This window comes from Theobroma umbraticum, unplaced genomic scaffold (assembly GCF_002168275.2).
Source record: "Theobroma umbraticum cultivar Fairchild unplaced genomic scaffold, ASM216827v3 scaffold_20.0, whole genome shotgun sequence".
Lineage (NCBI taxonomy): Eukaryota > Viridiplantae > Streptophyta > Magnoliopsida > Malvales > Malvaceae > Theobroma > Theobroma umbraticum.
In genome coordinates, this window is record NW_018397266.1 from 3377717 (window position 1) to 3391903 (window position 14187).

General features: G+C 31.0%; 3 protein-coding genes across 3 annotated transcripts; 2 read left to right on the plus strand and 1 right to left on the minus strand.

Moving 5' to 3' along the window:
• Positions 1 to 874: 874 nt before the first annotated feature.
• Positions 875 to 1508, plus strand: LOC110423402 (uncharacterized). Its single transcript, XM_021437624.1, has one exon. The coding sequence runs from the start codon at positions 914 to 916 to the stop codon at positions 1358 to 1360; it is 447 nt and encodes a 148-aa protein (XP_021293299.1). The 5' UTR covers positions 875 to 913; the 3' UTR covers positions 1361 to 1508.
• Positions 1509 to 3151: 1643 nt separating this feature from the next.
• LOC110423366 (uncharacterized) lies at positions 3152 to 3757 on the plus strand. The gene has a single exon (XM_021437582.1). It carries the CDS (start codon positions 3218 to 3220, stop codon positions 3671 to 3673), a length of 456 nt encoding a protein of 151 aa, XP_021293257.1. The 5' UTR covers positions 3152 to 3217; the 3' UTR covers positions 3674 to 3757.
• A 1680-nt stretch (positions 3758 to 5437) lies between these two features.
• LOC110423040 (Auxin efflux carrier family protein) lies at positions 5438 to 7519 on the minus strand. Its single transcript, XM_021437140.2, is given in 3 exon segments — positions 5438 to 6016; positions 6018 to 6994; positions 7287 to 7519. Coding segments are annotated over 2 exon segments (1356 nt in total). The 5' UTR covers positions 6936 to 6994; positions 7287 to 7519; the 3' UTR covers positions 5438 to 5578.
• Between the last annotated feature and the right edge of the window lie 6668 nt (positions 7520 to 14187).

The window sequence follows — 14187 nt, forward strand, 5'->3', positions numbered from 1 at the left end:
ATTATTTATACAAATTTTGATATTAAAATTAAAATATTATAACATATAAATTGTTTCATTAATTTCATATATATAATAAAGTAATATATTATATATACATATATTTAATTTATATATAAGTTGTGTATTTTATAATTATAGATGAAGTTTATAAGTTTTAATATTGTAATTTATAAAAACAAAAATGATAAAATTTTGATCTATTAGTCTAAAATCAAATTGACCAAACCAATTTTATGTTCAGTCGATTTAATTTTTTTTTATGTTTAGTCGATTTTAGTCAGTTTTTTAAAAATATTTAATCCATTTGGTCTTTAAGTATGATGAACCAAATCATTCAATTCACTCATTTACTTACCTTTAATTATAATAAATTATATGCTATGTTAATACTATACGACATAAAATGATAAATGATATTTTGATTAAGTTAATCATTAATTATAAGAGTTTATTTAATTCAAAATAAAAATATAAAAATTTATTTATATTAAAATATAAATATAAAAATTTAATAAAATAAAATAAAAATAATTTATTTAACTTTTTTTAAATAATTTAAAGACCTTTTTTAGATACCATATCCATCTAAAACTAACTAAATTTCCAAGATAAGTAAGATAATTAAAAGTCCTTGTCAAATTATTATTAGTTACGCGGTAGGATCGCGCGCCGCTACAGTACAATACAATTTCCCACTTCTCGTAACAGAAGCTTCTACTTTCCTATTGAAGAGATTGTCCCACACGTCACCATTCCCTTGGGCCAGCCTAGCTTTCTGCGAAATCAACCTTGTAAATTCCTGCCACGTGTCAATACCCACTTTGTCTATAAATACTCCGTTTTGCCATGTGCTTTGCCCCATTCATATATCTTTCCGCAACTTTAGCAACTTTGTTTAGCGTCCAAAACCATGGAAGCGACTTCTTCTCTTTGTTCCACAACTTCAGCTCTCTCGCCACGTCCATTCTCCGGCGATCCATTATGCCGTAGAAAGGGTCTCGGAGGAGAAAAGAGAGTAGTTATCAAAATATCGGCGTCGAAAAGAGACGCACATGGTCGCAACTTTGATGGGAAGCTAGTTGATGAGGGCATGATCGTGTTAAGAAAGAGAATTCACGAGATGAGCATGTTGGAGAAGAATCACGAGCCTCCCGAGCATTGGATGGAGTGGGAGAAGCAATACAAGAAAGATGACTACGACTCCGATGTTTGTGAAGCACTAGGATATTTGCAATCAAAACTAATGGAAACCAGGCCCAGCGTGGCTTTGGGAATGGGAGCTCTTCTTCTTTTGAGCGTATCAACTTCAACGGCCGTACTTCTCTTTCATGTTATGGCCGTGTTGAAAGGGCTATAACATAATTAGGATTCACGTTGTTACTACTTAGATAGCAAGCTTTAGGAGCTTTTTTTTTAACTATATTCATTGTCATCATAATCTAATTTTATTGTAAACATAACATTCTTATGCTGTGAAAATCATATTTTTACCATATTTGTACAAAGACTTTCTTTCTTTTTAATAACTACTTGAAATTAAAGTTAATTAGCAAATCATATACGTATTTATTTTACGGACTATTATTTTATACACAATCAATAAGGTTTTTAAATTCTACAAACAGAGTTACTATATTGTCACACATTTTTTAATTTATTATGTTTTTAACATATACCCTAATGGGGCATGTAATAACTCTTTAACTCCAATAATGGTTTGTTAGATAGGTTTTCTTATGTCTACTCCTAAATACCAACCTTTACTCTTTAATTACCACATTTATAAACAAACAAGATAAATACAATCAAGCTTCTAAACATGGATCTTCCACCACTTATCACCTTTACTCGTGATTTAGAGTTTGGCCACATAAAATTAAACTTTAAGTTCTGACCTATGACACAAAACATAAGCTAGTAATCAATTTGAGATTTCTTAATTAATTGCATATAGCATTTGCTGACCTAAGACTTTATTTTAAATTAATCATTTTTTATTGTTTTTTCTTTATATTTTACATCATTCGTACCAAACAAATTTTAAGAAATAACTTTTCCTTTAATTTACTCACTGATTTGATATCTTCCTATCAATCATTCTGTTAAACAAACACAAGATGGTTACGGAATTAAGAGAGAAAAAAAACGCGTGAATAGTTAGTTGAAGATGGTTTAAGGAGTCAGTTATACAGTTGCAAATGGGATAACCCCTTTCACCTGCCCCACTTGCCTCAAATGTGACCCTGTCTTTAGTCAACGATACCTGGCCACGGCCGGTGGTGGTGGTGGTGCTGCCCATTCTCCCATCTATTTGTTATCCTCATGGACGGCCTTTTTATATATATTTATACTTAAATAATTCAGTATAAATTAGTCAAATTATTCTTTATACGTCCAGAATCCAATTTCAAATACTTTTTAATTCACAAAGGTTTGCTTATTCCATGTATTTTCCCCCGTCATGTGCTCTGACATACATATAAAATATTACCAAAAACCAACTAGCATTACTTACTTCTGTCAACCCTGCTCTTTTCTTAATTTGTCAGAAAATTTGGTTTTATTACATATAAATTCATAGGCGGACTTTCTCATGTATTTTATTCCCGTACGTCTCTCCATTTTGTCTTTGTCTCTCTTAATTGTTGCATGAAGATACAGAGAACCTTGCCGTCGTCCTGATTAAATGCGAGCCGCTTCTCCGTAACGAAACACCGTCACTTGACGATGTAAGTCAAGCAGTGATGTGACCGAAAAATTACTTACCCATACTGTGTATTGGGAAAAAGAATAGCCTGCATCATTCCTAAACTTAATTGAAATCAATAATTGGTGACTTTAGCAATAATTGCGGTCAGGAGTCTTAATTAATAAGCAAGATTAGGATATAAAAGAATAACTTAATCGTGCATATATAAATTAAAGGATTTTGAAAAAAATGGGAATAAGCCACATGCCGCTATCACGATGTGACAGGTGTTGCCGTACTGGGATCCACTCTGAAATAACGCGCTACAAAATTGTAGATGTGCTGTTAACAGACACGGTTTCGCCACCCCTTGTCGTCTAAGGTATCGCTTAAGTCACATGTCCTACGAGCCCACAACCATACTTTATTCAGCCTATCAAACTATAAATAGAGTGCCAGACCCGGTACTACCCCATTTACATCGACGAATATTATCCTTCGAAATTTTCTTTGCTTCAGAAAGCAATGGAATCAACGTCTCTATGTTCATCCTCTCTTTCCTTCAACCCTTTTAGCAGCTCAAGAACCTGCCTTCGAAACCATCGTCAGAGGAAGGCGATCTCGATGAAGACATTCGCCATGAGAAGAGAGGCGCACGACCAAAATTGTAGCGGACGTCTTGTTGATGAAAACATGATTGTTCTCCGGAAAAGGTTACACGAGCTGAAGATGATCGAGCGGAACTACGAGCCTCCGGCGAATTGGATGGAGTGGGAGAAACGTTGTTACACGAGTTATGATTCGATAATATGTGATGTTATGGGTGTTTTGCAATCCCAGTTGATGAACACGAGGCCAAGCTTGGCTCTGGGGATGCTGGCTTTGATAGTGTTAAGTGTGCCAACTTCTGCGGCTGTGATGTTTTTCCATGTCATGGAAATAACTAAGGGGGTTCTTGTAGCTGGGATCCATATGATGTAAGAAAAGTGATGATCTATCTCCTTTGTAAATACATAGAAAATTCATACAGAACAATAAACTATTTGGGTTTTTTTTTTTGGCTTATTTTTGGTTTTGGGATCTGATTTTTAAAGTATGCCAATAATTCATAAATTTTGTTAATTATATATTGAGGATATAAATTTATTTTATATATATATATATATATATTTGCCCAAAACTATGCTTATGCTTTTGATATTGAGCTTGTTGGAGTTAAACCAAGTTAATTCAATTTTATATTTAAGTTGCTTATGTGACTTCATCATTATTTGATTGAACTTATTTTTGGTCCCAATGATTATATGAGATAATTGCCTTTAATTAGTAACCTAGGGAGGATAGAAGCATTGTGTGCGCCTTCATGTGTAACAAATGGCAAGGAGGGTAGAAAGTGTTGTAAAAAAAGTTGAGACATGTTTGACAAAATTTAATGTATGTGTGTAGGGTATATATATAAAAACATGAATGTCAATTAAATTTTTGACTAATGAAAATGAATATTTGGTGACTTCCAATGAAATGCTATTTATTTATTTTTAAATTGGTGAAATCGAAATTTAAACTCTACTCTTTAAATAAGAAGAACATACACTAATTAATAAACCAAATACTCAAATTCTGAAATACTATTTATGCTAGAAAAGTGTAAATCTAATCTAATTTAATTATTTAAATAATAATTCTCAATTTACATATTCATAAAAAATTGAATCCTTAATGTCATCTTAATAGATAGGCCCTTCACCCAAAACTTTTGAAATATTGTATCTATTAGCAATTTTTATGTATGATTTCTTTTTTTTTTTGAAATTCTTATATTATAATTTCTTATTATGCTAATATACTTTTTCACATTGGTGATTGTTTTTGTTTATTTTATTATGTAGGGGGATTGTTATTTTCAAATTTAAAATTATTTTTTTCCTTTACAAATTCATAGTGCTATCACCAAACAAAAAAAATTGTTTATCTTGTCAAAAAATTTTAATTTTATATACTTGATAATTAATAGATATGATATCTAAAAAATTTTTAATAATTTTTTAAAAATTTAAATAAATATTTATTTTTTATTATATTTAATTAAGTTTTTATATTTTTATTTTATATTATATAAATTTTTATGATTAACAGTGATTAACTATCATTAGTCAAAAAACTACTTGTAATGTTCTATATAACAAAACACTGATATAATATATTGACATATCATCGTGAATGATGACATGATTTATTGATGTGGTACATGATATGATTATGTGATTTTTTCACTTACTATCTTTGCATCACATAATTATAAAATGATAAGTAGAATAACGAAAATCAATCATTATTTATAAAAATCTATTAGGTTCAATATAAAAGTTCAAAAACTTGAATGAAAGTAATATTAGAATAAAAATTTATTTGAAAATTTTAAAATAATTTAAAGACTTTTTAATACATTATACCTAATTAATATTTATGTTTTTTTAATTTTTTCTATTTTATATAAATAATTTTTAAATTCTCAATATGATCTTTTATATAGATCAATATAAAATAATAGGGTGCAATGACGTGTCCTTTTTTAATGGGCGGTCATAGCAATCATTCTCTAAATACTTTTGTTCCAAAACAGATTACAAAAAATTTGGGAGATATGGTTAAATCATCCAACCATTGAGAGAAAGCAACAAATAGTTTGCTCTGGTCTTACGAAGAATACAAGGAAAATCAATTGCATTCATCGCATCGCCAGTATCCAGTAAAGCACATCGAACAAACAAACGAGTCCATCTTATTCAATGGGATGGCGACAGCAGCATTGTGATGGCACTTGCTTGCTAAACAATTACACAGCAAGATCTTAATCTGCCAAAGGCATTAGGCAAACCTCTCAAGCTACATATTTGGCAGCAATTTAAAGTAAACAACAATATACAGAGACAAAGAAAATAGGGCAAACACATGCTGCCAGAAGAGAAGTGCTGAAGCCTCACTAACCGCATAATTCCTCAAGCTAGCAATAGCTCCCAACAAAATGGCACTTGGTGTAGTGTATTGCAACAAGAGCACAAATCCGTACATTGCATCACCAGGGACAAGAAAGTTCATTTTACTAGCAAGTGTCACAACCCCTATTCCCAGCAAAGGTAGCACCAAGAGCCTTGCCACCATTATGCCAACAGTGGTTCGGAGTCCAAGCTTGGACTCATTTGGACCCTCGGCTAGCATACCCCCAAGAATGAGCATCACGGAAGGCACCATTGCACCAGCTAAAATCTCCAAGCTGTCCGTGAGGAAAGATAGGGGAGCATCATTTCCAAAGACAAAGGCTTTTTAATTGAGGCACCATACCAACAATGATAGCTAACAGGGATGCAATTGTAGGGGGCTGAAGTATGTGCTGTATTGGAGTTTGCTCGGCAACAATTCTGATCTTCCTCACTACTCTGGGTTCAGCCAAGCACCGAATGGACATGGGACTGCTATCACTAGACTCTACATTGGTATCAAGGTCGGGAAAAGTGGTTAGTGAACGACTTGAGAGCCTGTTAAAAACCCTGGCAATGAATGGTGTCTTAGAATGTTCGGTCTCTTTTTCTTCAATGCCTGGCCATTCAGCTTCTACAAGAAGAGGCCTGCTCATATCATTAAGCGGCCTCTGTTCCTCAATTTCAGTCCCTTCTTCAACGACCTCATAGAACTCCAGCGGTGGCTCCATCATGTGATAAACAAGGGTGTAGACAAGAATTACAGCAACCCACTGTGCAAAAGAGACATAGGACACACCTCTGGAGTGGCAATGGGGTCCAAAAGGGGAATTAGAAGTGTGACATACAGATCCAACAATAGCAATAAGAAGGTTCCCAGTATTGCCAAAGGCAGTCATGATAATGGTAAATCTCTTGAACTGAGGTGGCGGGCGACATATAATAACCACCAAGCACCCAAGCAAGCAACCAATAAAAGTGCTGATTAATACATTGACCGGAATGAACCACCACTGAGCAATGCTATCAAGCGTAATGCTTTCACCCAGTCGGGTAAAAATTAGGCAGGGCAAGAATAGGACAAAAACAAGCTTGCTTAGGAGCTTAAATGTAGCTCTCGGAATGATTTGCGTTTTGGGATGTGCAAGAACCAATCCTATAACTGTAAGAGACAGAAGTTTCATCAAAGGCACTATAGCACTCAGCAAATCTTCACCGCTAGACTTCATATCATTTTTAGCAATTTCAGCTAAATAACGAAACATCTTTCTTTCCAAGTACTTAGAATATCAAACACCAAATTTTCAATTTCTTCCTGCAAACCCTACAACAGAACAAGAATTACACAACAAAAATAGCCAAATCCAACACATTCTCCAAAACCCATTGGAGAAAGTCGTCAATTGTAAAACATGGATTCATAATAGTACCACAAAATCTCACAAACTTATCAATAACCATAACTTAAAAAATACCCAGCAGCAAGAAATTAAATGAGCTCAGAGAAAATGGATAAAAAGCTGAAAAGATTAAACAAAAATTCCTGCTCGAGCTAAATCAATGAGAACGCAGAAAAGGGTATCAAAGACTAAGAGCGGGTTAGAGCGAGAACTTACTAATCAGGAAAATACGTCGAGAAAGAAGTGACAGTTGAAGAGAAGAAAATACAAGAGAGAACCAAAGATTCACGGAAGAACTTTCGAGTTTAGATATCGCCTGATAAGTGGATCAAATTAAAAAAAGCAAGAAACCACCCAACTTTTTTATTTTTGTTAATTCAAACAAATTAATAGGACTTTCTTATGATGGAAAATTTTGGGACTCTTTTTTGCCCTTTAGTACCCTTTATTGTCAGTATTTCTAAAATCCATTTCCAATTCGGCCATTCCAAGCTATCAATGTCGACAACAGAGTTCAAAACGTTCCCGTATCTGTTCCTAAGTTTAATGGTATTGTTACCTTTTTTTTTTTGTCGCAAGGCATTCCCCGTTGTTGTTTGTATGTTTCTATTGGTTTGTGTTTTTAGGTATCCCCATATTTAATTTAATGATTAATATATTATATATATTTTTTGCTTCAAAACTTATATTAGAACCCTCCCTCTAATCAAATTAAAAGGACAAGTCCATGGCAAAATTTGTTTTATGTATTTTCATATTGGCAAACAATTTTTATGACATTGATGAATGTTTTCTATAAATCTTTTTTATTAAAATTTTTAATGATTTATTTTTTTTAATGCGTACGAGAATTTATTTTAGAGTTCACTTAATATATAGAAGATTTTCAATAAAAAAGTATTGATAATCTTAATAGTCTTTAGCTAGGTAATGTATTCAATCAATTTTATTTGAAGAAAAATTATTGTTTTTTCTTTATTAACTTTTATCAATATAAAATAATTAATCTATTTAACATTTAGCTTTCAATAACATACCAACAATTTTTATATCATAAATTCAATACTTAAAATTAAAAATTCAGTACTTAACTTTTTAATGTTGAATTTAAATATATATATATATATATATTTATATATATTATTGATAACCAATTTTGTACCGTTTGCTGATAGTGTGATGAGACCATTTGGATTGATTATTTTAAAAAGAATCAATTGGGTTTCAAATCTGTTTTCTGGTTGGTTCGTTAGAATCAAGGTTTAAAATCCCAAAAAAATAAATTTAAAACTCCATTTAAATTACAACAAGAAAAGTTCTTAATACACAGCATTTAAAATTTGATAGATGCTTATTCCTTGGATAATTAAAAATGGGTTTTAATTACTTCTATAATTCTAGTGAATAAAATGTTTTTGCAAGCAGAAATGGCATTTCTAAAAGAGTATTTTAATTTTTTTTTAAAAATTAGTAGAACCAATATAGTTTTTAAAAAGTAAATTTCTCCACCAACTATTTATAATGGGTGCAAATTATCGTGACTCTTTGTTTTTCAAAAAAAAAAAATTATTGTGACTCTTATTGAACATGTGTAGTCAGTAGAATCTCGATGCATAGTGTAAGGACAATTAAACTTTATATTAAATGGCTTTGTTAATATGATATTTATCATATGAAGTCAGCAGTGTCAGAGTAAGATCTTTTACTGATGAAGAGGTTGTAAATGATAAAGATGTTGCTCATTAACACAGTACAGGTGATGAAATGAGATATGGACTCAATGTATCTTAGAATTATATTATTTATATAATATTAGATAAATAATTATTGTAAAGAAAAATGTTTTTTAAAGCTCAATAAGAGTAAAAAATTAGTAGTACATGGTTTAGACATGAGAGTGAAAATTATTTATCCATAAAAATCAATAAAGAACAAGGGATGGTAAAAGAATTAATTAATAAATATTGTAATGATAAAAAACTTTTGTTTATACTTCTCTTCTTTACAAAACTCAATTGCAATGTGTTGATAAATATTATTATAATTAATAGGTAAATAAAGTTTCTTAATTAGTATAAGAATTTAAAATAAATCTTACATTAAAAATGTCTAAGTAAAAATATTAATAATGAGATGACATAAATTTGAACTTACAGTTATGGAGAAATTTCTAATAATTGCACTCTTTTTTTTTTTGTAATTATTATATATCTTATATGAATAGGTTTTAGAATTTGGACATCTTACTTTAGGTAAAGATTGCTACATAGTTGCTCATAACAATTATTTAAAAACTAGGGACGACTTAATGATTTAAAAAATTTAAAGTGAACTATTTAAATGATGCCTTTGGTATGGAAATTTAAATAATTTAACAACATTTTATTGTTTTAGTATTTTGAGATGCAAAATTTTTAATTAAATTTTTATAATCAAGTTCTTCTAATATTTTTTTTAATTGATAATATAACTAATCCATTTAATCTTTCCTAAGACATGTTAATGTTTCATTAATTTCAGTTTTGAAAAAGTTTTTTCTCTTGAAATCAGAGCTGACTCAATAATCTCAAAGACTTAAAATGAAATATTTAAATGAGGTCTATTTTATTAAAATTTTTAAAAAATTATTAAAATTTTATTGTTCTAGTCTTTTGAGATGTAAAATTTTTAATTAAATTTTTATAATCAAGTTATTTTAATATTCTTTGTCAATTGATAATATAGCTAATCCATTTAATATTTCTTAAGACATCATTAATCTTAAATAAAATTTTATTAATTTTAGTTTTGAAAAACTTCTTTCTTCTTAAGCAATACTTGCTAAAATTGTTAACATTATTCTAAAAGCAATATATGCATTTGAAAACGAATCAAATTTTTTTATATGATTAAATATGTCGATTGAACTGTTATTTTTTATTTGTATATTTTTAAAAAAAAAATTAGCTTTGAAAATAAATTTAAACTATCAGTATTAAAATAGTTATTATATTTTAAAGAATATTCAAAATTAAGGTAATATTCTTTTAAACTATTATCGTCTAATCGCTTCAACTTTTTAATACTAAATAGAAAGTCAAAAATAATTTCATATATCTTAAATTGTTCTAATCTACTTTAGATTGAAGAAATTGCTTGATCTCTTATATATAAGAAGTAATCAATTCTAAATGAGGCTTACAGCTTTATGATGATAATAACATAACAAATTTATTATATATATATTTTTTAAAAAAATTGAAGTTAAAGAAAAAAATAGCAAACGAGGATAGAAAAATTTAAAAGTTGATTTTATAAATTAAAAAAAAATTAATTTTGTATATATATAAAAAATAACTATTAAAAATCTTTAAATACATATTTGGTAATTATTTTAATTTTTATATATTTTTAATATAATTAATTTTTTTATTATTATTACTACTATTATTATTATTATAGAATCTTTTCAAATTTAAAGTCTAAAGCCCTTAAAGCAGAGGCGGAGGGAGAGGATAGTAGGCACCCTGTCCCCCAAAATTTAAAAAATTTATATTTTTTTATTTTACTTTTTAAAATTTTATCTTTAATTTTTAAAAATTTTATAATTTCATCTCTTCAAATATCAAATTTTTTATTTTCATCTCCTCAAATTTAAAATCTTGATTTCGTTATTGCCTTAAACCCCTTGAGTGGCTTTACGCCTGTTAAAACCAACTTTAAAATCTTAAAAAAAAAAGTGTGAATGCAATTAAAAGCAAGATACTTAAATCGTTAGTAAGATAGTTTTTTTTATAGATCTTTAATTTTTACCTTAATTAATTATTAGATTAAAAATTAAAATTCTCATATAAAAAAGACAACAAATTATTATTAGCAGCAAAAAGTTTGGAAAGAACCTTGGAGAGACTTTCATAATTTCATACAAAAGACCTGGCGAAAGTTCCACGCGCCATTTAGCTTTAAGGTTTCGTGCTCTGTGTCAAGGGCAACAGATCAAACCCAGAAAAGTAAGCTGCCTCCAACACGCATGGAAGTGTGCTATACGTGATTGATCTTCTCCGGATTCTCTTATATGTAAGCCTTTTCTGCAACAACCTACCGCAAAATGCAAGAATAGTAGCTAGGGTTAACATAGCTTAATCAGATCAGAATTAAAATAATTATGTGGAATTAATAAGAGGGAGCTCCCTTCAGTCCAAGACGTGACTGCTAGAACTGAACGCAGCTCCTGCATCGTTGGATCAGAAACACATCATATTTTCCTGCGCATTCTTTGATGAGCTTTTGAACCAACGAGTCAGCAGCCGAGTACCAGCCCTCAACTGCCTCGGACTGGACTGAAGAGAGCTCCTTCATCCATAACCCTCACACGAATATACTATATCACAAACACTCAACATTCATAGTATATTAATATATCTAGATATATAATATATGGACATTTATCCATCAGGTGCCGGCCCCCGCCCCCTCTCCTATACATCTAAGAATCTTGTGAGAGAGAGAAAGCAGAGTGAGCCAAAAATGGACTAATTAAGGTTATTGACTTTATTGGTGCAAAGCGGACTCATAGGGTTTTCGAAAGCTTTGATAGGAGAGGCAAAGGACTGCCTAGCTAGGGCTTCAATTATTTGACCATCACGCAAAGACAAGCTTGCAATTAGGAACACTCCACAAGTCAATTTTTTGATGCAAAAAAGAGGGACTAAGCAACTCGTATATAGGAGAGAAAAAAGAGTAGTAGAGAACTCTGTTCATGCAACAACGGAAACAATCTTCTGTACTATTTCCCAAAGTAAGCTGAAAAGCCCCGGCTGAATCACATGTGACTTGCTTAGACATAGAGTAAAGGGTAGGTACGAGGATGGGAGAGGAGAGCGGATTCACAGGTAGAAATGAATGGATGGATGGGGTGTCTCGACATAGAAATCTAAGGGCAGGCTGAGAGGTAGATTGAGGGCAGGGTCATGCATATTATCATATGTGTGTTTTGAATATTATCCTAGCATTTTTAAGCCTTTCTGCTCGATGTAGACAAACCAACTATTGTCGTGCTCTGCTGAATATCTTGTCATACAGCTGTATGCATCAAATGGCAACTACTGTAGATGCAAAGCTTTGCCGCTCACTCCATCCCGATCCCATTTGTCCTAGACAGCCACCTATTCCATCTGCCTTTGTCTTCCTTTCTATCGCCCCGATCTTCTACTTTAGGAGGCCAAGAATCTCATTATTACAGCGGATTGATTTCATTGCATTTTGAACTCATAACCATGCACGGATCAAATTGAAGGCCATCACCGACTTTATACATCAATACGTCATGCATAATGATTTTTTTTCCTGTAACCGGTGGAATAATTAGTTGGAGTTGAATAAAGAGGAATTACACTCCAAGTAAGGCCTAGTATCATATTATTTTTTCCCTTAAAATGTTCGTTTTACATTTTTTTTCTAATTATATTGATATAACGTAAAATTAAAATTTTTAAAAAATTTAAACATTTTGAGATTAAGAATTTTTAAAACTTATTTTTTAAAATCTTAATTACTCATAATATTAGAATAAGATAAAAAGAAAGTGAGTGTGAACTTTAATTTTGAACAAAAAAAAGTATAACATATTACTTTGGGGCATCAAACGATTGGATTAGCTCCCTTTGAGCACACATTAAGCCGTAATATGTTCATGCTAGGTGGATCTTTCTCATAGCTTAGAGGTTATATGTCTTCTCTTCCCTCAATTACAAGCTTATCTCTTCGATGAAAAAAAAAGAACTCCAGCTGGTTTGGTATGATCTTTAAAGTGTTTTTTTAGCTTAATTAGTTAACACCCTTATGATATAATCAAAACTTTCTATTGAATATATGTAAGACAATGTCAAGTGTTTCTTATTAGAAAAAGTGCATTAAATGTCTTGAAATACTTAAAAAGGAAATGCAAAAATAAAACATACATTTGAGCATTTGACACATTATTTAGTATATGATTTTTTACTTAAAAAATAAAATTTGAATCATTATTTTTCAAATTATTAAACAAAAATGCAAATATGAAATATAACATGTATAGCATGCTCATGTTAAGACTTAAGAAGCATGTCTTTTTATTTATTTCATTTAAATTTTTTGGTTGAAGAAGATACATAAAGCATGTACGTACTTCTAATAAGTGAACATTGCAAAAGAATATTGCTCGAAGGAGTTGGCTCTTTAAGAGAACCAAACTTGTTGGCTTCCAACTATGATTGACAAACTGTATCAAAAGTAGTTTGGACAGTTGGATTTTATCCAGTCAAGTCAAGTCTCTTACTAATAATCTCGTTTCATGTTCGAAGTCATAGTAAACTGAGTCAAAAAAGAAGCACTAAGATTTCCCTATTTGAAAATTGGGAGGCATGCTATGTTAATCGATGCTATGCAAAAGTGTACCTTGATTTGGCAGACTCTGATGGGTCTGATGGACCTCTTTTTGATGCCTTCATGGTGTTACTGGAAGGTATGCTGATTTTTGTTTGAGGGCATATCATCCTTTTCAGCCTTCTGGACGTTGCTTTTGTTCTTGCTTGGGGAACCCTTTAATTCCTCATTGATTAATAGAAGTTGTCTCTTGATTTTTTTTTTTTTTAAATTGGCAGACTCTGTACGCCTCTAGCTTGTTCTTTGGGCCCATTGATTGCACTGAAGACTTGTAATCTCTCTCACTCACAGTTACAGCTTACAGTCGCTAGGACTATATATGACAGAAATTTATAAATCAGGAATCTCTCCTGTAAACCCTAGTACACTGTCTAGTCATTTCTCATGTTACTTTTTATATACAGTTGCCTTTGCCTCTTTTAACCGTGAAGGATCTGTCTCCTCTGCTTTTTATTTGTTAAATAAGTTATCAACATTTCCAGTGTAATAACCAGAGAAGTCCATAGGCCGAGCCCAGGCCGGTCCACTGGGTGGCCTTTTTATAAGATCCGAACTAGGTCGAATCCGTTTATTATTAGAAATAAAATAGTTTTTATTAATTTTTTAGTTTGTTAAATATATATCAAGATTAAGATTACGTAAAAATGAAGTATTTATTTAAGCTAATAACATAAACTAATCATGTTGGGTTGAATTGGGCTGTAGCTTTAAGCTT

Bases quoted from the DNA above. Each gene is read 5' to 3' on its own strand.
- LOC110423402 (XM_021437624.1), top strand. From the start codon at position 914: ATGGAAGCGACTTCTTCTCTTTGTTCCACAACTTCAGCTCTCTCGCCA.
- LOC110423366 (XM_021437582.1), top strand. From the start codon at position 3,218: ATGGAATCAACGTCTCTATGTTCATCCTCTCTTTCCTTCAACCCTTTT.